The sequence below is a fragment of the Harpegnathos saltator genome, unplaced genomic scaffold (assembly GCF_003227715.2).
Source record: "Harpegnathos saltator strain DR-91 unplaced genomic scaffold, Hsal_v8.6 scaffold58, whole genome shotgun sequence".
Taxonomy (NCBI): domain Eukaryota; kingdom Metazoa; phylum Arthropoda; class Insecta; order Hymenoptera; family Formicidae; genus Harpegnathos; species Harpegnathos saltator.
Genome location: NW_020230404.1, coordinates 2838696 through 2862983, shown reverse-complemented (window position 1 = coordinate 2862983; position 24288 = coordinate 2838696). Strand labels below are relative to the sequence as shown.

The 24288-nt window shown below is 47.4% G+C and overlaps 1 protein-coding gene across 2 annotated transcripts in view; it reads left to right on the top strand.

The window, feature by feature from the left end:
• The first annotated feature begins 3591 nt into the window (after window positions 1-3591).
• Window positions 3592-24288, top strand: part of sim (bHLH transcription factor single-minded) — a 40490-nt gene continuing 19793 nt past the window's right edge. Inside the window, exon 1 of one of the 2 annotated variants that reach the window (XM_025303922.1) lies at window positions 3592-3895. Coding sequence is in view for 1 of the 2 variants with exons in the window: in XM_011148971.3 (XP_011147273.2) it covers window positions 11034-11040 (7 nt within the window). In the remaining variant the exon portion in view is untranslated. Of the gene's footprint in view, window positions 3896-10576; window positions 11041-24288 lie in introns of those variants that run through there. The other variant, XM_011148971.3, reaches the window with a different exon arrangement.

Below are 24288 nucleotides of genomic sequence, written 5' to 3'. Positions count from 1 at the left end.
CTAGGACTTCATCCTGTGCAAACGTATTTTCTTTACGACGACATCGTAAAACGTGGATTTCTGTAAAGACGTAAAAACACAACTAACGAATTTCGTAAAAGAAAAGATTTACAAGGTGTACTAGAAATGATCGGTTTTTGCTCAAATTTTAAATAAGCGTAAACATAATAAACATAAACAGATAACGGAGCGGAATATAAAATAATTGAAATAAAATTAAGAAACAACGTATTTCTGTGTTTAATGCGGCGTTAAAAATCTACTGAAGATTACAAACTGTGCAGAGAAGAATCGCGAGATGTTTAGAACTCTCTTTAGAATATATGATATATACTTTTTCCTGAATTTCGCAGAAATCAGAAAAATATTGCAATTTACCACAGCCACAGTAGTTTGATTTAAGACCAGTCGAACAAAATTCTGAGTTAACGTCGCCTCGAAATTTCATGTTAATGAAATTCCACTGCGAGTGAAAAAAACTGATGTAATATGTCGTTAATTGGAATAAATAAAGTCTTCTGCATCTGTATGATATATTGTTTCCCTTACAGGTTATAATTTCTAATAACAAATAATGCAAACCGGATACATGGACGGATAAAATAGAGGTTGGTACTATAACGAAAGTGGTATTGATATGTTCGTATTACAGAAAAAATAGTATTACTGTTAACAGAATCGTTGGTGACGTAAAAACATAGAAGATTGTTTCTATCATCGTTGCATGATCAATTACAGAACAACTGGTTGTCGGAAGAATTCTAACATCGAAATTTCGAAAAACACACAAATCTGTCCCAATATTCCATTTTGATATCAGTCAACGTTCACCTGCGTAAAACCTGCCTCTACGCCTCTCAGTCGCGTTTAACGTCAAAAATGCGCGTCGCACGAATGTGAATCGATGAAAAAAGCACACGCTGGATAATTTTCGATGTTTGTCACAATGTTTCCTCCAATTTCAAAAATTCACGTATCGCCGGGTACAGCGCAAATTCGCAATAACACACAGCACGAACTTGTCGTTTCCGGATGTGAAAGATGTACCGCGGACGATTTCGTGTTAAAACGTGCCCTTATTAAAAACGAAAGAGAGGAGATCGAGAAGATACTCGTACGGTGATACGGAAGAGAAGGAGCGCGTCGAAGAGACGTAGACAGAGAAAAATCCGAAGAATACATAGTACATATGTATACACACACACACACACACACACACACACACATATACATTATATATTTTTGCAGATGTGGAGGGGATGCCTACATAGAGACACGTAGGCGTGGCCGAGGTCTCGAAGTTTGCGCCAATGACACGCGAGAGGCGTTATCCAGGAATATAGTCTTGCTCTGGTGCGCAGCACATGAGCGAAAGTCCGTAGCCTTGTGCGACTGCGTGTCGCTTACACGCACATTTTACAGGGAGGACAGGAGTGGAGAGGACGAAGGAGGAAACATGATGAGAATTGCATGAAAATCAGCGAGAAAGTGCGAGAGATTTGTTCCGTCCAGGGACGAAGAGACTCTTAAAGTCGACAAATTGTGGAAAAAAAAAAAATATATATATATATATATATATATATGTATAAAGCGGTAATACGTAAACACGTGATTTCACGTGTCGACGGAAAGAGAAACACAAGAAAGAGAAAGCACAAGAGGAAGGGAAGGAGAGAGGGGGAGGGAGAATAATGCATAACGACATCGAAACGTATACATGTGCTTTCAATAATGGGGAAATGTATATTTTATCTGTCTCCTTTTATACACATAAATCAGATGCGTAGGAAAGACGGGGAGAGAGAGAGAGAGAGAGAGAGAGAGAGAGAGAGAGAGGGGGGGGGGGGAGGGGAATGAGAGAACATGAGAGAACGGGGGAGGAAGGAGCACCGTGTATGAAGGTGCGAAGAGGAGGAGAAGCAGGGAGCGGGGTGCGAGCGGAGGCAACAGATCGGTCCGCGCGCGACGGCTGTTGGTACATGCTCTCGGTGGGGAGTTGAGCGTGCACGGTGCATCCAGTTGTACGAGCAAATACGCGCGGTGCCGTTTAATGAAGCACGCGTGCTACGGTCACAAAGCAACCAATTGATCAGCGTTAGACGTTTGCGTGTACGTGCGTGGTAGATTCGCGCGTGCTGGACTCCTCGGGGGAAATCTCGAGGAGGTCCCGCTGTCGCGCAGCGCTTGCCGGAGTGGCCTTGTTCACGCGTCATCGTCTCGCGCTTTCCCGGCGGTATCTTCGGCGGGCCGCGGTGGCACCGCGGCGGCAAGAGAACGCGCGTCGCGCGTCCAGCGTGTCGCTGCAATCAGAATTGCAGCTGTAATTGGTAAGCGGTCATTGGCACGATGGAGTAAGCCGGCCGTTGGAGCCGAGCGAGAGAGGCTTTTTCAAGATCAAGAGGAGAGCGCGAGGTATCATCCGTCGTTTCGTGCGCGCTATTCGAGAGCACGGGCTGCCTCGCGAGTGGTGCGACTCGCGCGCGCGGCGCGCGCGCGCGCGCGCGAGCGAGAGGACTCGCCGGTCGCCGAGTCGACAGGGTGCAATGTCAATTGGCCCCGCTTTGCCGCTAGCCGAAGCTGACGCGCATTTCGTCGCCGCGAGTCCTCCTCACATTTTCCAGCCACCACGCTGGAACGGACGCGGACGGTTGAGGGAAAGTGTGACTGTAAGAAGGATCTCGGTCGCGTGACTTTGGAGTTAATCTCTCGGGCACGGGCTCGGACTCTCGCAGTGAGCGGAGCTTAGGGTACGATTGGGAAATAATGGAGAGAAGAAACCAAAAATCTCTCCGTATTTTCGGCTTAGGGAGCAACTGTGCGAGAAGAAGTACAGAAGTTTGTGAGTCTCTCTCGGGAGAAGCAGAATGATGCGCTTCCGCTCGGAGCTTGACGACGAGTCGACACTGGTGACACTGGTGATTTAGCCGGCATCTTAAACGACATTTTGAACTTTCCTCAACGCTGTCACAGCCGTGAACTTCGCGACGGAAAGTCTGGCGCAGCAGGATTCCATCAACCGCGAGCGATGCGAAGATTTACCGGGATAAGTAATAAGTTGACCTGATCGAGGGTGTGAACGAACGAAGAAAGAAATATGTGGCCTGCAGCCACGATAATAGCAACGATCAAGTTGCCGAGTTGTGCGCGCGATAAATTCGAAGGAAAGAGAGGAAGGAGAGGGTATCGTCGTGTCTCATTTCGCGAATCTCTAGCGATACGAATCGTGCTATAGTTAGAAGTGGTGGGATAAACCGTAGGTGACACCGCTCTTGAGAGAAAACAAATTCCACAAGATTACTATAAGCGCTTTGGTGTAAATCACTATTTTAGTGCGCGATAATAACGTGTACGCGCGCGCGCGCGCGTACACGAAAAGTTGGCGTGAATTAAAGCTGTGCACTCGAGGGAGTGCACTCGAATGTGCAACGAGAGCAATTGTCATTTGTATCGACATGTTAAAATGAACGCGTGACCGAAGAATAAAGCTTTGCAGTGAACAAGAGCGTGAAGAGAGAGAGAGAGAGAGAGAGAGAGGAGAGAGAGAGAGAGAGAGAGAGAGAGAGAGAGAGAGAGAGAGAGAGAGAGAGAGAGAGAGAGAGAGAGAGAGAGAGAGAGAGAGGAAGAAAATGCAACGGACTTTGTCTCGACTTTAATACGACGCTGCCGACGAACTAGGATTCGCAAGAGCGCGACAGGGTGAGGGTGACAATCGGGCGAGGAGAAACCCGAAGCACCGCTGAAAATGTGTCAAGCATCGTCGGCTCGATAAAAGTCGGCACGTCTTCGGAGAAGTCGACCGTGCCGAAATCACTTTCCCGCCCGGAGGGAGACTAATTGCTTCTACCCCTTTCTTCCCCCACGGAGCATCAGTGTGAGAGGTCTGCACTCATCAAAGGTTTGTAAAACGATCGATTCTGGGCGCGAACGAACGTGCGTGGATGGAATTTCGCGTGGATGTTTCATATCGCGTGCGCGCGCGCACCTACGTTTTGAGAAGACTTTGAGAAGATGCCTCTCGCGAGTGAATTGGACAAAAAGTGCGAATTTCATTTAGACTTTTCATTTAGGCAAGGTTAGTTGTTCAATCATTCCCGCGTGTCAAGAGAGAAAGATATACAACATACGAGCGTCGGCTATACATACAATTAGGCGTCGTTTGTTGTACGCCGAATATCCGAGTCGTCGAACTTACTATGTTAACCCGCATCCCTGCTCTCATCGATACTTTCCGAGTATCTCTCTTCGATATCTTCGGTGTTTCGCACGAGTCGTCTCCCGTAATCGTCATCGACATCTTCGCGTTTCGAAACGATCGACAGGCGCGCATTGGCAGACCCTTCTCTCACATCAGCGTGTGAGAAAAGGGGATGTGCACCTGCTGAATCGACTAGCTGTCTAAAATTGTTTCCCTAAATTTCGATTACGATTCTAATGAATTTAGAAACTTATTAATGTCCATGATATAGCCGCTTTTAAGGGGAAATTAACGGAACAACGACGGCACTCAAATGTAATCGTTCCCCGCCAATGTTAATTGATATTTCAACCGACGATAAAACAAGTACATATAATATAATAATTGCATCGCCAAAGTCGCGACGCGATTAAAGAGGAAAAGCATCCCCTTGACGACTCAACTTTTTGTTTGATCAGAAACGCGAATTAATTTTATCACGTCACAGGTGTAATTCGAGTGTGCGGATGTAGATAAATAAGTTCGCTCGGCGGCGTCGAATCTATCTCGATATTGTGTTACGGCACCCGCATGGCCCTTCGCACGACGCACAATAAACCTCAACCCTTTCGCCAATACTCTCCTGAGATTGATATTTCCTTTTGGGAAACGTTATCTCACCGATCATTCCGACCGAAAAATCCCTGAACCCAGGGTGAATTGAAAAGTACACCCCCCCCCCTCACTCTTCTTTTTTCTTCGCTTGAATTTAACAGCAGCTAGAGAGATTCATCGCGGCAGGTTTTTTTTTTTTTAATTTAGGTCGAACGGGGAAAGAAACCTCGAGAGAAAATCAGACAAATCGATCCCAATACCCCCGTATAACGTTTCGATTGCTTTGTATCGAAGTGAATATATAACGAAAATAACTCCGTGATCGTAATTGTGGAAAAGTGACGAAGAAAGTCGAGAGGCATGATTTTGAGAAAGAAAGGTGTCTAAAGTTTCCGATACATAAGATTTGCGAAGAATCGTTATTCTTTAATATTTCTTTGTACTTACATGTAATATACACGAATAATTGTGCATTGTAATTAAATTGCAAATTCACATGGTATTACGGAGGTTTTTGCGGAAAATATTCCTAACTACAATCTGTTTGCCGGATGTTTCTTAAAGACGAAAGGTAACTCTTAACTGATGGCCGACGGACAAATCGCTATCCTCCTAGCTATTGTCCTAGCTAATATCGCTCGACGCTATTAGCTAGGACAATAAACAGGGGAGAGCGTAAAACGCAAACGAAAGATTTCCTTCTCCTTTCTCTCTGTTTCCCGCTTTGTCTATGAGAAACTCAATGCGCTTATACATTGTGATTCCCTCGGACACGTTTACGTCGCGTGGCTTTCGAGGACCACGAGACAAAGCCATTCTCTGTATCCCGCGGATTTTACGAGGCTGTAAAAGATGACGCGTCAACTATTCCTAGAGGGGGAGGTCGGTGTCTAGAATTTCGTTTCGCTGATAAAAATTTTAATTGCCGGACGTGAACGCGCGCGCGAGGAAGTTTCACTCCAAGTGTTGAGAGCTCTAAACGGTCCTGGAAGGCAGTTCGCATCGGAAAAACGAACAAACGATCAGGACGGTGATTTTAAATCGGACGATTTTAGAGAAGAGCCACGGAGCAAAAGTTACGGGCCAACAAAAAACCAACAAAAAACCAACAAAAAATCGACGCTAAAGTATTCTTCAGCGTCTGGGAATTACCGTTCGAATTTCGAAGGATATTTCATCAACTCGTCTTGTGTGTGTGTGTGTGTGTATGTGTGTGTGTGTGTGTGTGTGTGTGTGTGTGTGTGTGTGTGTGCGCGCGCGCGCGCGCGCACAGGGTGATTCAGAAATAGATGGCCAAACTCTGTAAGAGCATATCCTACTCACTGTAAGGATGAACAAAGTGATAAAAAAAAACATGAGTCCAGAAACGCTTCTTTTTCAAGTTATATAAACACTTTTTATTTACAACAGATAACACGTATCGCATCTACGTGTCATGCAGTGTTACCCTGGGAATGACTGTTCAAATTTTCGAAGGATATTTCATCAACATGTTTTATATATAAGACGACAAGCGTCGGCCTGAATTACCTAAGAGCTGTTTACGCACGTGCCAGGATGTTGTAAGACGTCCACCCGCGCGCAGTCCATTCAATTATCGCTACCACCACGTTACGATGGCGCTATTATTGGCCGTCGCGACTGAACCATTCATGAATTACTATTATTGCCGCCGTTATACACCGTACACGCGTCATATTTTGTCATATTTTGTAGCATTATGTCATGCAAGAGCTCTTTCGCGGAAAGAAAGAGGAATGCTCGAAATGCTACCTTAGTTATAAATGCTCAAAATGCTCCTCGTTAAAAAGTTTAATAAAGAAATTAATATTTTATTTAAGATTTTGTATTTTACATTTTATTTGCTTTCAGTTTTACAAATTAAATTTTAATTTATATTTCTTTTGTAGATTCTACATAGGTACGTACATACATACATATATATTTCTATTCTACTTCATTTGAATTTATTTGTTCGGCTAAGAAAATCTGATCATTGATAGGTATGTAAAAGCATACAGATGCAAGATTGCTAACAGGAATTGCATAAACCCTTACACTCACTTCAAATTGATACATATATTGATTGTATGTGTAAATAATTGTATGTGACGGTCTTGTTCATCATGATGTGACATGAAAGCCACCTACTTTTATCATTTCTTTTGTTATTGCGTAGCGTCTACTCTCACACCCACAATTATTATCCTCACAATGACAGATTTTTACCTATACAAAAGAATATATAGAACCAAAATTTTTTTCATTATTTAAATAATATAAAACAAAAGATGATCTCGGGAATAGCTCTCAGCAACATACAATAATCCATTTCTGAGAAGCCTATGAAAAAATTGAATTTTCTCATATACTATACCACAATCTCGCAAACCCTCGATTACAAGTGCTTGTCCATTAATATTATTCACGTAAGAACCTACAACTAAATAATAATTATCAATTCTATCACATATCTTCAAAGACTTTCTTCTTTTGCGGAAGCAGAAATCTTTAACTTTACCTTCTGGTAAAGATTGTAATTGTTTTGATGCGCACAGTGATTGCCAGTGAAATTTAGAAACCTGAGTTTGACAACAGATCTTGTCAACCATGAATGTTCTTTAAAATTTGAACATAAATTATATTGAAAAAGAGAATCAAAACACATATCGTACGTAAGGTATGTAATAAAATTTGTTCTTATTATAAAATATTTTACAATAAATAAATAAATTTATCATTTAAAAACTTCAACTGAGCAATTCATTATTACACACTTAAAAAAACACTATTAAAAAATTTTTAACTTATTATTACTATTTCCTTTTTGTAAATGTGATATCTCTGACTTCAATAGAACAGCGTATAAGTAAAAATATAAACTTGGCTGTATCTTTCTGGCTCTTCTCCTCCTCGGGATGCACGAAATGTGCGATATTTCGAGCACAAGGAGCATTTGTAACTTTTACCATCAGAGCAGCATATGGAGCACATAGAGCACGAAATGGAGCATGAAATTTTTCGACAAGAAAGTCGAATTTTGAGCACTCATAAAAGTGCTCTAATTTGTTCTTGTATCTGTTCAAAAAGCAGCTTTTGGAGCACTGGGGCTTTTCTAATATATTTTACGATTAAATGAAGGAGTGCTATAAATGCTACGCCTATCTTTTGAGCATTTGTACATTTGTATAAGTTTTTGCCTCGGTGGGGGGGGGGGCTGCCTTCGATGCCTCGCGGATTGACCCGATTGATCGCGATGTTTCAATGAGTGAGTTCGCGGGGCTGCATTCCGCGATGCGTGCAAAATCATGTGATTCAATTGGCCACACCATCGCTGGGACACACCGGCTTTCAATCGGTTTCCTTGGGAAGGGGGAAAGGGGCGAGGAGTGCAACGCGCACTACTTCCGAGGAGCAAGGAGCGCGAGCGATCTCTCCCGGTTAATCGAGTGGATTCAAGCATGACGCGGGGTGCGGGCGTTCGTTCTCTCGTTTGCTCTCGCGAGCGACAGAACGTCGTAAAACTCGGCGTTTGAGAAAGAAAAAAATAGAGTTTGAAAATAAAGCTTCGACGTAGTAGATTTCGACGCGATCGGAAGATTTACGGCAGCACGTCGCGACAGCTGCTGCTCCGCCGGGAGTCCTCGCGACGCTGCCGCGCTGCGACGGCGCCGCGACGTGAGCCGCGGAAGGGTGCCGTCGGGGCAGGATCACGAGCAAGGATCACGTTCGCCAGGGCAGCGCGAGAACAAATCTTTCTCTCTCTCTCTCTCTCTCTCTCTCTCTCTCTCTCTCTCTCTCTCTCTCTCTCTCTTTCTACAAATCGCTCGAGGAAACGGCACGCCCCTTCGCGGCTGCCGCGACGCGTTACGCTCCTTCCTCCTATTTACTTTACACCCGTTTCCCTTCTTGCTTTCTTTTCGCGCCCACGCCTCAGCCCGCCTCGCAGCCCGACGAAATGAGAATCCGGAGCGCGCGAGTACGCGGTTGACTCGAAAATAGTCCGATCCGTTCGTTTCTCACACGCGCGCCCAGGTCGCGACGCGCTCGCCGCGACGGCATAAATCACACACTCTTCAACCCTTTTCGCCTGAGCGGCGCTTTTAGACTGGTAAGAAGGTGATCGCGATAGCTGCGCATTTCCGACGTACGAGGATTTTAATAACGCGCGGAGATACGCACGCGCACGCGTTCGCGCTCGGCAGATTTATTTACTTTTACGGCTTTTACGGCAACGCCAAGGGAAATGCGCAATGTAGCTCCGCGTTCACGATCTTCTCGATCTCGGGTTTCGCCGAGGGTTTCGACGTGCACCTCGCACGCGCGCCGCGCGGGTGCATCCTGAGATTGCAAAACTTGCAATACTTTTCCATTCCGTTGGGGGTTGGGAAAAACGCGACACTTCCACTCCCCCCCTCCCCGCCACCGACGTCACTCTGGCAATTTCCCGTTTCCCATGGCGAAACCCCCCCCCGCCCGCCCCCCGGCGAAATAATTCCCAGCGACTCGCGATTTCCATCATCACTCTGCTCCGCTCCGGATGCGAACCATGCTCGTGGATATCCTGTCCGTCGGTGGTCGAGGATCAGAGAGACCGCGAGCTGCAGCTGGGGCACGATCAGCCAGGGCGATCGGCTAGGTGAAGAGGAAGGACTTGAGCGTTTGGACACATGTAGAAACACGAAATTCGATACTTCCTACAAGCCGCCGGACATGGCGGCTGTTCGATCGATATTAGCGGAATGAGATCTACGATCTCGAACCTCGAATGAGTCGAGGACGATGATGAATGTCCGTTTGCAATTTCCCCGGGAAGCGGGATTTTCGGGAGATCGGATATTCGATGAATGCTTGCTTCTTCCATGCTCGATAAGCGGGATCGAGTAAAAAATCTGCCAATCTCCCCAAATCCGGAGTCTTACGTCAAGATTGCGAATGACGAGATCCTGCGGGTAAACGCGAGCGTTGGGATTCACCCAACCGCTCCGAATTTCACCGCTCCGAGAGAGTCGCGGGAGATAATTTCTCGAAAAGGGAAATAAGCCGACCGAATCGAGACGATAAAAAATGAACGCCTTTCGCCTGTTAATAAAGTTAGTTGATATTTCGCAGTCTAACGCCTCGCCCTATTTAGTGATTCACAAGGCGGTTTTATGCCAAACGATTCTCACGTACCTCACATCCGATCCTCGATAATTTATCCCTCTCTCCCTCTTTGTGTTTACTTTAATCTCCGCGCCTGCAATAAACAATCTGTCAAGCATCCAGTAGCAATCAGCTGAGCAAGAGAACGCGCGCGGTTGTGACGCATTCGGCGCAGGACTCGCGACGAGCGAAATGCATTCGCGATTCGATAATCCTAAGCCGAGTCCACGGAATCAGCACATCGTGCAGTGACTCAGGGGCGCTCTGGCGTGATATCTCATCTGGTGTGTCATCTCAAACTCAAGCGGCAAACTCAAGCCGCCTGCGGGATGATGTGGACGACGAGGTTGGACGTAGACGGTATGGAAAATTTTTCCATTTCATCGAGAAGTGAACATCACACTGTAGTATCGCGCTTCGTCGAGGGCCGAGGAGACACGTCGAATTGCAGCGCGACTTTATCAGCAAATATCATGTCCCGGCAGACGCGACAACGATGATATTCTCTCTCTCGAGAGAGAGAGGGAGGGGGAGAGAGAGAGACAGAGAGAGAAAGAGAGGGAGGGGGAGAGAGAGAGAGAGAGAGAGAGAGAGAGAGAGAGAGAGAGAGAGAGAGAGAAAGAGAGAGAGAGAGAGAGAGTACACGACAGTGTCCAATGAACGATCATCGAGAACGAATGATCAAAGCGGGTATCAGCGAACGCGCGCTCGTTCCTTAAACGAGTACTGCCCTGGCCGGGTGAGAAATACACGTTATACTCCCCGTACGCGTAAATCCCACACGACTGAAACGAGGCGAACGTAGTGGGGGGATACGTGATACCGGGATGTCGAGGCACAAGACCGAAGTTTAGTTTTGCTTAAGACGACTTTAAGTTGCACCACTCGCGTACCCTGACCCGGCTCAGGTGGTCGGGGGATGACCTCTGTTCTGCCGGATTCTGATCGGTCGCTTTTGAAAAAAGTTCGCGCTTTCGAGTGATAGTTTGCTATACACATTACATATTGTACACACACACACACAGATCATACCGGTGTTTCGTGTGTAATCGACTTTTGGATTCTATCGCATGAGACATTCAACGGAATTCCCTACGTCATGAAACGTGAGTTCAACATGCATCGTTTTCCTCAATGCGAAACGCGCTCGCGGAGATAATAAGAAGCGCAGCGCAGGTACACTTTCTTCAAGAGAAAAGGGAAAAGGGAACACCGAGGGATGAAAGACCGAGGCACCATGGTGCGCTGCGCGGTTTCTTTCTTCCTTTTTTCTTTTTTTTTACAAGAACAGGAGTGTTAATAATAATCGCAGCTGCCGTGCTGCTGATGAGAGAGAGAGAAAGAGAGAGAGAGAGAGAGAGAGAAACGGATCGGCGACTTCCGCGATAATCCCGCCAAATTGGCAGAGCGACCTGGTCCAAGTTCGAGCGTGTCTCGACGGGTCGGCGCTCTCTCGTGTCAGCGAAATGAGAGAGAAATCGCGAAATAAAAGAACTCACCGGAGCAGCTGAGGGGGAGCTCGGGCGGAATAATAAAAAGAGTATCGCGGGTCGCCACGGCAGTCAAGCTCCGTCGGTGCTTATGGCATTTTGCCATGTGAGACTCGAAAATTCCGTCAAGCCCTTTTTGCACAATTTCGTCATCGTCCTCTACCTCGCACGGAACGTAACGGCCGACGAAAAAGTTATTAGAGATTTTAAGATTGCCATTCAGGTTTAAGATTGCTCGAGGGAAATAACCTCCCCCCCCCCCCCCTCCGTGTGTCTACATGCCGCAAATTACAAGATGACAATTCGTCTCCATTTTTCGCTCTTCCCGCGCATAACGCACGATATTTTTAGTCCGACAAAACGTATGCCTGCTATTTGCTACATTTACTGTTGTCAATCGCGTTGTCAGAGAAATACTTTTTTTATCGGAACAACAAACATATTTGCACATGCGTATTGTTATTGATACATTTCTCAAAAAATGATCAAACTTCAAATGTGAAAGTAATATATATATATATATATAATTTTTTATTAAGATAAAATTGGCAACAAAAATTATTGTTACTTCTCAGTGAGATTAAATGATAATAACTGAGATAATTGATTTTTATTTCCCAGTGTGTACATATAAAAGATCATTCTTGATACATCAAGATTCTCGATCGAGCGTTCTTTATCGGCGTTCTGCTATATCCATTTTGACATGTGACGAAGCAAAAACACGCAAAAAGACGCAATATTAATCAATCTTTCGCTTTGATTAATATTGTCTTCATCGTTTTCATTGTACTTTTTTGTATGACGCGCGATGTTATTGTGTTTACTTAAAGTGAGCACGTCGTCAAGTTTACGGTAGCGTTAATCGGGAAGTCGCACGTAGCGTTTAAACGTACGTTTAAGCTCGCGCTTCACTCTTGCAATGTCTTCATTAACGTGATTATTATTATTCTCAACTATCGCACTGCGCAAACGGTTGCGATACGGCTGCAACCGAGGCCCGTCGCATTGTCCTCCTCGTTCCTTTGCAACAGGCCGACTCTCTCGTTTCGACAATCGAGAAGAAATACAACGACTTTTAGTACGTCAGGAATTGGAGCGAACTATCGGCAGGCCATACCGGCAATTGTCGGCTTGCGCGTTAACTTTCTCGTTAATTCTCAACGGCCCGTAATTGCCGACACACACACACACACACACACTGTCATCGTCTCAGGTAGAAAGCCTCCGCCTGACACGTATTCTCTCGCATTCTTCAAAGTCTTGTTTATCGGACGGTAATCGCGATGCCGTCCGCGGTAACATTCGCGAAAATAATCGCGCGCACGTGCGCCTTGTGTGATAAACACGAGCGATGCCGTCGTTTCCCGAAATACAATCGCGCGTGTTCGCACGCCGCGATACTTTAATTTCGCGAGTCGTCGATGCCTCCAGACGGCCGGCTCCACAAGTCTGATTACGGCAGAGGATGCACCGTCAGCACAACATCCTTGTTATCGTACTGACGTCCAAGGCTGCTTCGCTCATGTCCACCTTATTATAAGCCTCTTCGAGACACGAGCCGTAACCTTGAGTCGAGCGATTCGTCGAGCTCGCGCCGATTTTCCGGCAACAAAATCGGGCCGCGTTGTACGCGGCCCGATCGATCGAATCGTGCGCGCGCGCGCGCGCGCGCGCGGCTGTATCGATCGATCGCACTCGGTCACTCTGCTGATTCCAAGCGCGAAGAGAGCCGCTCTATTGTACGGCTTCCTGGAGGAACTGTTTCCCCAACTTTAATTAATTCATCAATCCTTCAGCTGTTAAGGTAGACGGAATGCGTGACTGCGAAAAGAAAAATAATAAAATCACGAGAAATTACGAAATTACAAACATGGTGTTACAAAGAATGACGCAAAAACGAAGAGACGAATCACGATGGCATATATTCTTCTTTCCGCGGTTAGGAAAATTTCCGTATTGATCTTTCTCTCTTTCTCTCTCATATGAGAGAAAACGCTCGGTACAAATTCTTGTGTATTCGATGTGCTCCGCACATAACGCCACTTTCGTCAACGATCACTCTCTCGAGAAATAATTGGCGGTTTGTACTGCCCAATTAACAGCCGCGCGGTCGCGCTTTTCGTCACGATTTATAGCGAACACGGCGGACAATTCGGATTTCTTCCCTCTGAATGGTTTCTCTCTCTCTCCCCCTCTCTCTCTCTCTCTCTCTCTCTCTCTCTCTCTCTCTCTCTCTCTCTCTCTCTCTCTCTCTCCGTCTTTCTCTCTCGCCTGCTGGGAGTCGCTCTGGTCGGGAATCTAGGAGGGCTCGAATACCCAGAGCTGCGCCAGGCTGACGCACCATCGCCTCAGCCCGGCTGCTGCTCCATGCTCTGCGAGATTCCACGAGACGAGTCGTGGTTTACTGGCGAATCGAATGGCAAAGGCGGACGGAGACTCGAAAAAACTCACGACGGCACTCCTTCGTCTACGCCAATAAATTCTATTTCGCGCGTTACTTTGCCGCGAGCCGACGCACGACGGATATTGGCGTCCTCCCCCGTCCTCCCGTCGTATTTCATAACTCTCCGCGCACCGCGGACTCTCTTTTTCCCCGTCTCCGTCTCCCTCTTCCCCTGCCCCCCCCCCTGCCCCCCTCCTGCCTCCACCCGTTTGTTTCCTGTTGCGTGTTCGCATAAGGTGGGGTTAGGTCGCATAAGGTGGAGGAGCGCTGAGGACTGATAAGGACGCGCGATGCCGGGGATTTGAATGCTCGAACGTTTCACGAGCATCCTCGTCAATGTGTACATTCGTGTGTACACTCGGCAGTCGTTGCGCGTCGTCAATTTATAGACAGCCATTTTTCTTTCGGCGGCATATATCTCCGTCACGTTAACAGGAGCAAAAAACCCCTCTGGTCTACGATTCGTCCTTCTCTCTTCTCTCGCTTCTTTCCAAGCTTCTTTCCAAAAAGCCGAGATTGCCGAGATATCAGACGCGCACGACGTTCGTTCGACGTTTCATTTCCCTCCGGCGAGAAACGCCGCGGCAATGAGTGTTCGCGCTCGCAGGAGGTCTAAAGGCTATCTATCATCTCTTCAGCGCGGATTTCAAATATCTTTTCAGTGGCGATGAGACGCGTCGCGTTGACGATAGAAACAACGAATAACAAATAACGAGACGGCGAGAGAGAGAGAGAGAGAGAGAGAGAGAGAGAGAGAGAGAGAGAGAGAGAGAGAGAGAGAGAGAGAGAGACGGCGTTGCAACGGGACAAGTCGAAATTGCATTCCGGAGGGTTCAAGCGAGCAGAGTTCTATAAGCACGGCCCTGCGCGGCGACCGTTAACCGAGGATTAAACGGCGCCGTAATACATCTCACGCGCGAGTGACATCTTCTTTTGCCGTAAGGTCGCTGAATTATGAACGGACGGTGATTGAGCCGCGCGTCAGTCTCGCTGGAATCGGCCGGACCGCGAAATTAAGGGGAGTAAATACTTAGCCGACGCATTCTCACTCGATGCGTCTCACAGTCTTTACGGCTTATTATCACCTCCCTGCTCTTGCCCTCTCGCCCCGTGTGATACATCAACGCGACGGCCGGCCCGCCCGGCCGGCGCGAAACAAAGCGAGGGAAAAAATCCGCGGGCGCGGTCGCGCGGATTCCGCGAAGGGAAGGAACGTTGCTTGAGTCGCGCGAGTCGGCCGCGGCGGCGAGGAGTGTGTTTGACAAACGGGACGGTATTTTCTGTGGAAGAAAGCGGAGATAATTCTCCTCCTTGTTGTTTTTCTTTTTTGTTTTTCGTCCTTCTTAATCCTCGTTAATCATTATCGGACGTTAGTGTCAATTTGACTCTTTTTTGAAATTCATTTGAACGGAACTTTTTCTCCTGCCGACCCGATATTCATTTCATCCTTTGGCTTCTGACTCTATCAAACTGTAAAATGTCAAATTAACCCCTGCATCGGATTCAATAAGAGTTAAACAAGTGAACACAAATTACAGGGACGTTCAATATTGTTCAAATGTAAAAACAGCGAGGAGCAATGAGGAGTATTTAACGAGGCACAATTACCCGGTTCGCCGGAAGTTGCGAATTTTATCTACGTATTATCGCACTCCATTGAAGTATTTGAAAAAATATTTAATTATTATACAAAATATACACGTACTCGTGTCATTTTCTGGGAAAATCAAACCATCGATATGATGAATTGAGAGAGAGAGAGAGAGAGAGAGAGAGAGAGAGCCCATCTCGCGATCGTCTTGCAACGAATATTATAATCGGCAAAAATAATATGATATTATATCGTAACGAACGCAGTGTGTGTCGAACATGACGGAATTGAAGGAGGTTAAAAATACGCGATATACGCGCCGCGGTGGTTGCGTTCGCGTTATTACAAACGTTATTAGACCGTAATTTAAGGCACGTCGATCTGGGCGATTAGGGCCGGGACTAACACGCCATTATTTTACAGCTTGGCTTTCGGCCAGGTGACCCGACTTGGCCCGGTAATTCGTTGACGTTACGGCCATTACGAACGCTTCTTTTTTCTTCCTTCTTTTTTTTTTTTCACGTTTCTTCCCGCGTTCGTTCCTTCGGTCATAAGGGCGTGACGGGGCTCATACGCGCCGCGTGTCATCTCGAAAGGATTTCTTCCCCGCGATGTCACGCTTTCTTCTCTCGTGCCCTTCGCGATATATCGTCGCGGTACACCGTTCTCGGTGTCCGTTTTGTTTTCTAATCTCATCGCTTGGCGCGAGTTATTCTCCCTTCGACGAAAAAGATACACACACACACACACACACACACACAAATATATATTCTCTCCTGGAGAAAATCGATAAAGATAAATTCAGCTCAGCTTAATTCTCGAAAAGTGGTTGGTTATCTGATTGAATCGGTAAACGGAGTATTTAATCGCTAATCTAAGTGAGCATCCGTTGATTTTCATTTGAAAACAGCGCGAGATCTTGCTGATTACAATGCTAAAGATACAAACGGACTATATTTTTGATCGCAAACACAGCATTTTTATGAAGTGTACATTACCTCGCGTTGCCTAATTTGTATCTCTCGATATCAACCCCTCAGCTATTTCCGTCATCAACAGTATGGGCCACTTTTCATCCCGTGGGTATTTTCCTCGTCAACGGTTAAAACGATTAAAACGGTCAACAGCGATAAACAGCGATTAACAGCGCAAAATTGCGGCCTAGTTTTCGTCTCCACGGATAAAACGGTCTGTCGATTTATCGACTAGACCACGATGATAATCATCGAGAAACATCGTCGGGAGGCTGCGATCTTTCGATCAACTTGACTTGAGAAGCAAGCGGCCAGCGACGGCGCGACGACGACGCGCTTCTCGAGGCGTGTGGATTTATCCGCCTCGGCGACCGTCGCGTCGCGGCAAAGTCGCGCGCCGCGAGACCTCGAGCGTGACAGCGCTCGCGCGAATTCCCGACTTATCCGCGACTGATTTGCATGCAATCATCGCGAGTGATTGGTATATGGCGCGGGCACGGATAGCTTTATCTCGGCCGCCGGTGATAATACCGTGCAAAAATGGATAATTGGTGCCGAGCGTGTTTTCCACTTGGGCACGTACACGTACACCGCCGCGCGGATAATGTCACACGCGCCTCGTCCTTTACAAAAGCAGCACAGCGCATACACAGCGCGAAACGCACTGTCCGTGCACGTGCACGTGCGTGCGCTTTTTCCGACGATGCGCGGGCAAATGTTTCCTCCTCGCAGCTCCTCCGCGCGTTGATCTTCGCGCGCGCGGCGCGCGTGACAGCTCGATTAGCGCGAAAGCTCGGCGGTGAAAGCGCTGCCCGGAAAACGCGTATGCGAAAAGCGAAACGCATGCGGGCGACTGCCCGATGCGTGGTCGAAAGTTTGTAGTATAATCGTCTGCTTCCGGAGTGTATCCTGCAGGAGATATAGGCAGGACGTATATAGGCGCGCACCCCCCATCCCAGGTATAGGTCGAGGTATGAATGAGTGAGCGAGACGTTTCGAACAGCCTACACATAGCCCGCGTACGGCGGGCGTATTAATTTTTCCCCGCCGCGCCCGCGCCCGCGCCCGCGCCCGCGCCGCGGTGCGCATCAGCGTCGTGGCCATTTTAAAAGTTGCTTAAAGCACGCCTGGACGATCAGTCACACTTAACGTCAGGACTAAAGTGACTTGGTTTAGGGCTGTTCGCTCGTATGAAAGGGCTACGGTGGTCTCGCTCATTCGGCAGCCCAAAGGGGTCGCTGATGCCGTTCCACCCTCTCTGTCCTCCCGACGGTATTACAACGAAAGGGGAATAGGGCTTTTTCACCCAAGCAACCCCTTGTAACTCCTTATCCTTCGCTCTTCCAAGATGAAAGTATATAAAGCCCTTGTCGAACAATATAAATTTCCTTGTTTTTCTCTTGCTGAATCTTTTACTATCTTTTACTTCACACACACACACACACACACACACACACACCGATGCATAATGCATGAGCAGATATTTATCGAGCGACATTTATTTGGTGTATTGTTCCCTCTGCGAGACTCTGTCAGACACCGCTATGCGTCTCTAAATGAAAAAGACGGAACGGTATATTTCCCATCTTAATGCTCCCTCGCTGCGGCCATTTTGATGGCAGTGACGTCGGAAGCAAGGAAATACTTGCAGAAAATTCCTGCGAAATACGCCGAGATAAAGACACGTTCATAAAGCGATGATCGTTTGAGTAGATTTGAGTAAAATAAGTCGAGAATATTCTCCTCGCTCCAGTATAATTAATAATTATTACACGCGAGACAAGATATATTGGATTACACTTGGATTACTTTTTGCGAGAAAATTTAAGATGACATAATAATTATTCGTTAAAGAGGAAGAGCCGAAATTTCTCGTAGCGATCGGAGAAGCGGCCCCAAGTGCTTCGTGGTTAGGTGCGACAGGGGCTTTACGCTTTCGTTACGTTTTCACGCATGACGCGACCTTACCTACCCTCGAGCGTGAAGCTTTACCCTCGAGTGTAGGGTTGTTGGAAATTCCGGCGAGCCTTAAGAGAAAGCAGGACTCGTTATTACGCTAATTGCGCCGTCCGAAACTTCCATCGGCTAGCAGCGGTTGTCTATAAAGCTCACGGAGGAGAGATGCATCCGCAGCACCGAGGGATTCTCGGTGGGGAACGCGTACATCATTCTTTCCTTTCCTCTTTGTTCCTCTTTGTTCCTTGACACTCATTCGAGCTTGTCGTTTTTTTTATTTTCTTTTTATTTTTAGGGATCCTATTTTGCTCTGTACTTGCAAAAGCGGAATCAGTCCCGAATCTAGAAGCGAGAATTATATTCCTCCTCCTCCCTTCCCTTCCCTTCCCTTCTTACCTTTTTCCTCCACGTGGACGTACGAGTTCATGTCTACGTTACGTCAATTTTGGATCGGGTTTTTTGTTGTTGCAACGTCGGCGGAAGATATCGTTCGATTTGAGTTGAGGACGTCTGTTAAAGGCGAAACATGGCGCGTGTGATAGTGTCAGACGATTAGCGTGCCCGACTCGTTAGCGTGTCGCGGATCAGTTCTCGCGTTACTACGTCGCGATGCTGGCGTCTAAACACAGGCTCGAATTCACGATCGATAAACTACGTGACCTATCAACTGTGGCGCTCTCTCTCTCTCTCTCTCTCTCTCTCTACCTTCTCCTCTTCGTCTTGCCTCTTTCAAAGTACAACAAAAATACACTTAGTTGCATACGCTTGTAGCGGGCAGCGATGACGCTGCTGGTCAACGCGTTGAATTCCCAGTGAACAGAGCAATATTTTGTCGAGGCTGAAGCGCCGATTTCTCGCAGAAGAAATAATTCAACGACAAAATCGGAAGAAACTTTTTTCCCCGCGCGGAGGAAAACTCTCCTGCCCGAATACAGTTGACAGCCCCATTGATAGTCTACGCATAAATCATGCCTTCTTATGAAGGCTCGGAAGACAAAAGGCGCGGAGAACAGTTACATTTTTCTTCCATTGCCCACATGTGCACAGGCTATACTGCCAGATGGCAATGAAACTGAACAAAAACCTTTCTCGGCTCTTTCGCGAGGTTTTTCTCAGATAAAGAAGACTGAGCTTACTCCCCCCTCCCCCTTCCCAGTCGTGAGGCATCCTCAATCCATAAGAATATCCTCGCTCACGAAATATCGCTAAATGTCTCCTTCCTTGTTTCCCTTCGTCGTCGTTCAGAGGTAGCCTCGTGCGGTTTCAACAAGTCAGCCAACAGCCAACAGCGCAGCTGCAACATTCAAGCAGCAAACACGAAGCGCGTCGCTGATTTTTAAACGAGTCGCTTGATTTCTGCTCTCGGGCTCTCTCGCTCACCGCGCACGTTCTCTCACGTGAGAGCGAAGACTTGTCGCGAGACGTTCGTGCGCGAAAGCCGCACCGTGGAAATTCGAGTTGCATGCGTACAGAATTGCTGGCTGTACGCTGGTTACCCGGCTGCGCCGGCCCGCCCCGAGATGTTTGCCGGTTCGCGCGGGCAACATTGTAAGCAAGCGAAGAGCGCGCCGGAGCAAAGAGATCGCGGAGGGTAAAAGAGTGAAGAGAGTGAAAAGAGGGAGAGGGAGAGAGAGAGAGAGAGAGAGAGAGAGAGAGAGAAAGGAAAGGAGAGAAGGAGCAACAAAGTTTCGCGGCTTGTACCGTCTACGTGTCGGAGTGTACGGCGCGGCAGCGCGAGCGGCCGCTTGCAATCGCAAATATACTGCGCGGCACAGGCAACATGGACGTTGAAAATTAAGACTGGAATTTCACGAGTGTTATTAAGACCGGAAATTATGACAAAGGGACGAGAAAAAACAGAGGGGCTGAAATAGTTGTTCGATGAAAAAGGTTCATGTCGTTGCGTCGTTGCCAAAAGTGACAATGGTGTGACCGCGACAGTCGGCAGTGCCCACCACTATATATTATCGCACTACGCTCGTTTCCGACAATGAGAAGTAAACGAGCCGAGCGGGATAGCGCGGAAGGAGAGAGAGTGAGAGAGAGAGAGAGAGAGAGAGAGAGAGAGAGAGAGAGAGAGAGAGAGAGAGAGAGAGAGAGAGAGAGAGAGAGCGAGAGCGAGAGAGAGAGAGACAGAGAGGGAGGGAGGGAGGGAGGAGGTTGGGGGCTTCACAGCCGGAATTTTGGTGAATCGTCGTGTCGATTCGTACATGATCGAGGTGCGTTATCGGGGTTTCCTGCAACCTTCCTTTACCAATCGAGCCGATTCTCTCCACGGCGTATTAGCGGACTGTAATTAGTGAGCTGCAGCGCGTGGTTGGTACGATTGGATCCTGTCGCTCTCGGGATCATACATGGTCAGCACAATACGAGAGAAACACGGCGCGCGAGCGCGATTCCGAGTATCCCCGAGTGCCGCGCCGCGTTCCACGTGCGAGTGCACGCGAGTGTAACGCGAATGCCGGCGAAATTATCTGGCCGAGGAATGTGCGACGAGTGAAGAACGATACAATTATCTGCGTATAAACAGCCAATGATACAGCTATCCAGGTATACAGGAGGGCCTCTCCGGGGAGAGGCTGAGGGAGAGAAAGCACGGCATTTGATCAATGGCTACGTTCACAATGGAGAGAGCTTGCTTTGCAACCGTTGTAAAACGTTCGTGCACGCTCTTCAGAGTGCACCAATTCAGCCAAAGTTGACCCTCAACACCAAGACGTGTTTGCTCACCTCCTATTACTATTACTACTAGGTGAATTTTCACTCGCAAATTTTTTTACTTTTGTTTAGCGTACACCAACTATAAATGTTATATAACATTATAAATCCTAACAGGACATCGCTGTGTAATATGCTGTCTGTTATCTAGCGGCGACAATAAAAAAAATTTGAAAATATCGAGCGGATTTTCATTCATCCTAGTGTTTAAGAGTTTAAGAGCACATGAGCCGCCAATGAGATTTTACGACGAGTTTTACAACAGTTTTAAAGTTTAAAACAGCTTCGTTCTGCTGAACGTAGCCAATTTGCGTATTGCCCTTGGGCGCGAATTCAAAATCGAGGTGGCTTTTCTTCTTTAACGAATAATTATTGTGTCACCTTAAATCTCCTTGCAGAAATACTTAATATCTAAGTAATGCCCAAGTAATATATCTTTTCTCGTCGCGTCGTCTTGATCGTCGTGATATAATTATTAATTGCTGAAACAAAGAAAACACTTTCGACGTTCTCGCTTGTGGAACATTTTCAACATCGTCATGAACGTTTTGACAATATCAGAGACAGAACGCATGTAGATATCTCCTTCGGGTTTCTTGAACATCCAACGTTTGATGTCTCCTAGTGATTTAAACCCGTGAAGAGTGAAGCTCCGGCGTGTGAGATTAAGTTCGCGCAAAATTCATTAATTTGCGCAGGATGAAATTGCTCCGTTATCTCAGCATCTCTCTTAAATTCACAGAGCTTCGTTCATCAAATATATGTCATGTCTGGTAATGGTCTCTCTCAATGCAACATACCAGATTATTCTTTGATGATAAGTTGAAGTCGATCGGAAGTTGAAGATTATCAACTCCACACAGGCAAAATGTCATTCTGACATTTTAGATTTTTGTAATGCAAAGAAATAATTAAATTTCGTTAAAACAGAGTTTTGGTGGACTGTTTTTCTCCGCGAGGAAGTGAACTGGAATCAAATTCACGAAACTTGACTCTCTCTCTCTCTCTCTCTCTCTCTCACCTTAATCTCATCTCGTTACTTATGGCCTTTACTCTCACCTCATCGTGGTCGGTGACCGGCGGCGGCCGGCGATAAATCGCGAGCCCCTCATCACGACGATCAAGACGATGCGACGAAATACGAGGGATGAAATCTGGTGTTTCAATTGTTTGTTCCTTTGACGCGACATGGTGGCTAACGGCTATTTTCGGCATATACAACTGGCGATAAACTGGCCGTTGTATGCCGGGACACGTAATATGCTAATAATTTGGGCTGTTCGCACCGCTCTGCCAGTCTTATGTTATCGACGTCATCAACGGAAATCAAAACGGGGTTAACGAGACCGAAGCGGGAGCGATCTCTATTAACAAGTCTGAAGATCGCGATTGGCTTGCTAAAATATATTTTTAACAGGAAAAATGAGCAACAGCGATTGTTGCGCCAGCCGAGAGAAAGAGAGAGAGAGAGGGGGGGGGTAGAGGGGTTGAGAGAGAGAGAGAGAGAGAGAGAGAGAGAGAGAGAGAGAGAGAGAGAGAGAGAGAGAGAGAGAGAGAGAGAGACACAGTTGGACAAAGTCACAGATCGCCCGCCCTTATTAATCCGTTCAAAGTTACCTGTGTCAAGATCAAGATAATGTAGTGACAAAGAAAATAGAAACGGTGCTAGCGAACAGTAGCTTTAGGAAGCCCAAATACTCCAATGTTTCTGCTACCGACGAGAGAGATTGAAAAGGTAAAAGAGTGGTATCGACTGTGTCGCACACTTTTCGCAGTCTCTCGATCGAGGGTTCTCTGCTTCCGAGGCCCATGAAAACCTCAAATTTTGCAGGCAACCACTGAGCAGCCTGGCTACCGGCACTCAGCAAACAATAAAAAGGTAAAGCGGTAAAGGGACTGTACAGTAGTAGTAGGTCACGCGGCGAGGGACTCAGACCTCTGACTTTTGTTCGCGGTTGAATGCAAGGCGGAGAGGCGCGAGCATGCAAGTTTGTTGCGGCTTAACTTCGGCTCACCTACATTTCCGACCACGGTCTCTGGACTCTCTATTCGTCTATCGGTACAACTCCACTCACTCACAGGACATTTTTCACCGCTGAAACACCCCCGTTTCATCTCCCCCCGCCACGGCCAGCGATCGAGCGAAAAGACAAGGGGACAGGGGCTCTTGGGCCCCGCCACGCGATTCATCATCCCTTTCGACCGGCGTTTCGTCCGGAGTTGTGAGACCCATTCAACGTACAACTGAAAACGCTACGCGCGTGCTCCCGCATGTTTTAAAACGCGCGAAACTTGTTCTAGGTCGTAACTGTTTACCCTGCTCCTCTCGGCGCTCCTCTCGCGCCATGCAGTCGATGATATTTCGGCCGCCGAATTCGGCGATCCGCCGAAGCTGGATCGATTGCAAGCCGCATCCGCTTTCTTTGTACGAGGCAGGCTACGAGGCAGGACGAGCTAATCTCCACCATGCGGCGCAGCTCGCACCCACGAGATTTCTCGCTCATTGTACGCGTAAGATCAGCGGAATCGTAAAATTGTACAAACGGCGCGCATAGTTGAAAGACAGAGAGAGGGAGAGAGAGAGGGGGAGAGAGAGAGAGAGAGAGAGAGAGAGAGAGAGAGAGAGGGAGAGAGAGAGAGAGAGAGAGAGGAGAGAGAGAGAGAGAGAGAGAGAGAGAGAGAGGGAGAGAATGTCACGGAGGAGGCGCAACTGCCAGCCTACGCCAGACTCGCAATGTGAATTTACAGTGCAGGCCATGTATAACAATAGCGAGAGGGAGAGTGCGAGAACGCGCAGAGAGTACCTCTCTAATTCGGGTAACACCGGAGCTTCGGTACGTAGTATAACGCCTATTTACCCTGGCATATCCACCCACCCATCTATATGCACGCACGCACGCACGCACACACACACACATGTCGAGACGTGTGCATCGCGAGGTCACGCGCGCACGCGCGCGCGCGCGCGCGTACCAATGTTCATTTCTCACGGATATGCGGATCCCGCGTGGAACCGGAGAGCGAGGGCAGGACACACACACACACACACACACACGGACAGAGCGGTATTACGATACGAAAATAACGGTCGGACCGGCACGCGTGCAAATCCTGACAAATATTATCTCTGCCGCGCGCGCGCGCGCGCGTGTACACACACACACACATACGACATATAT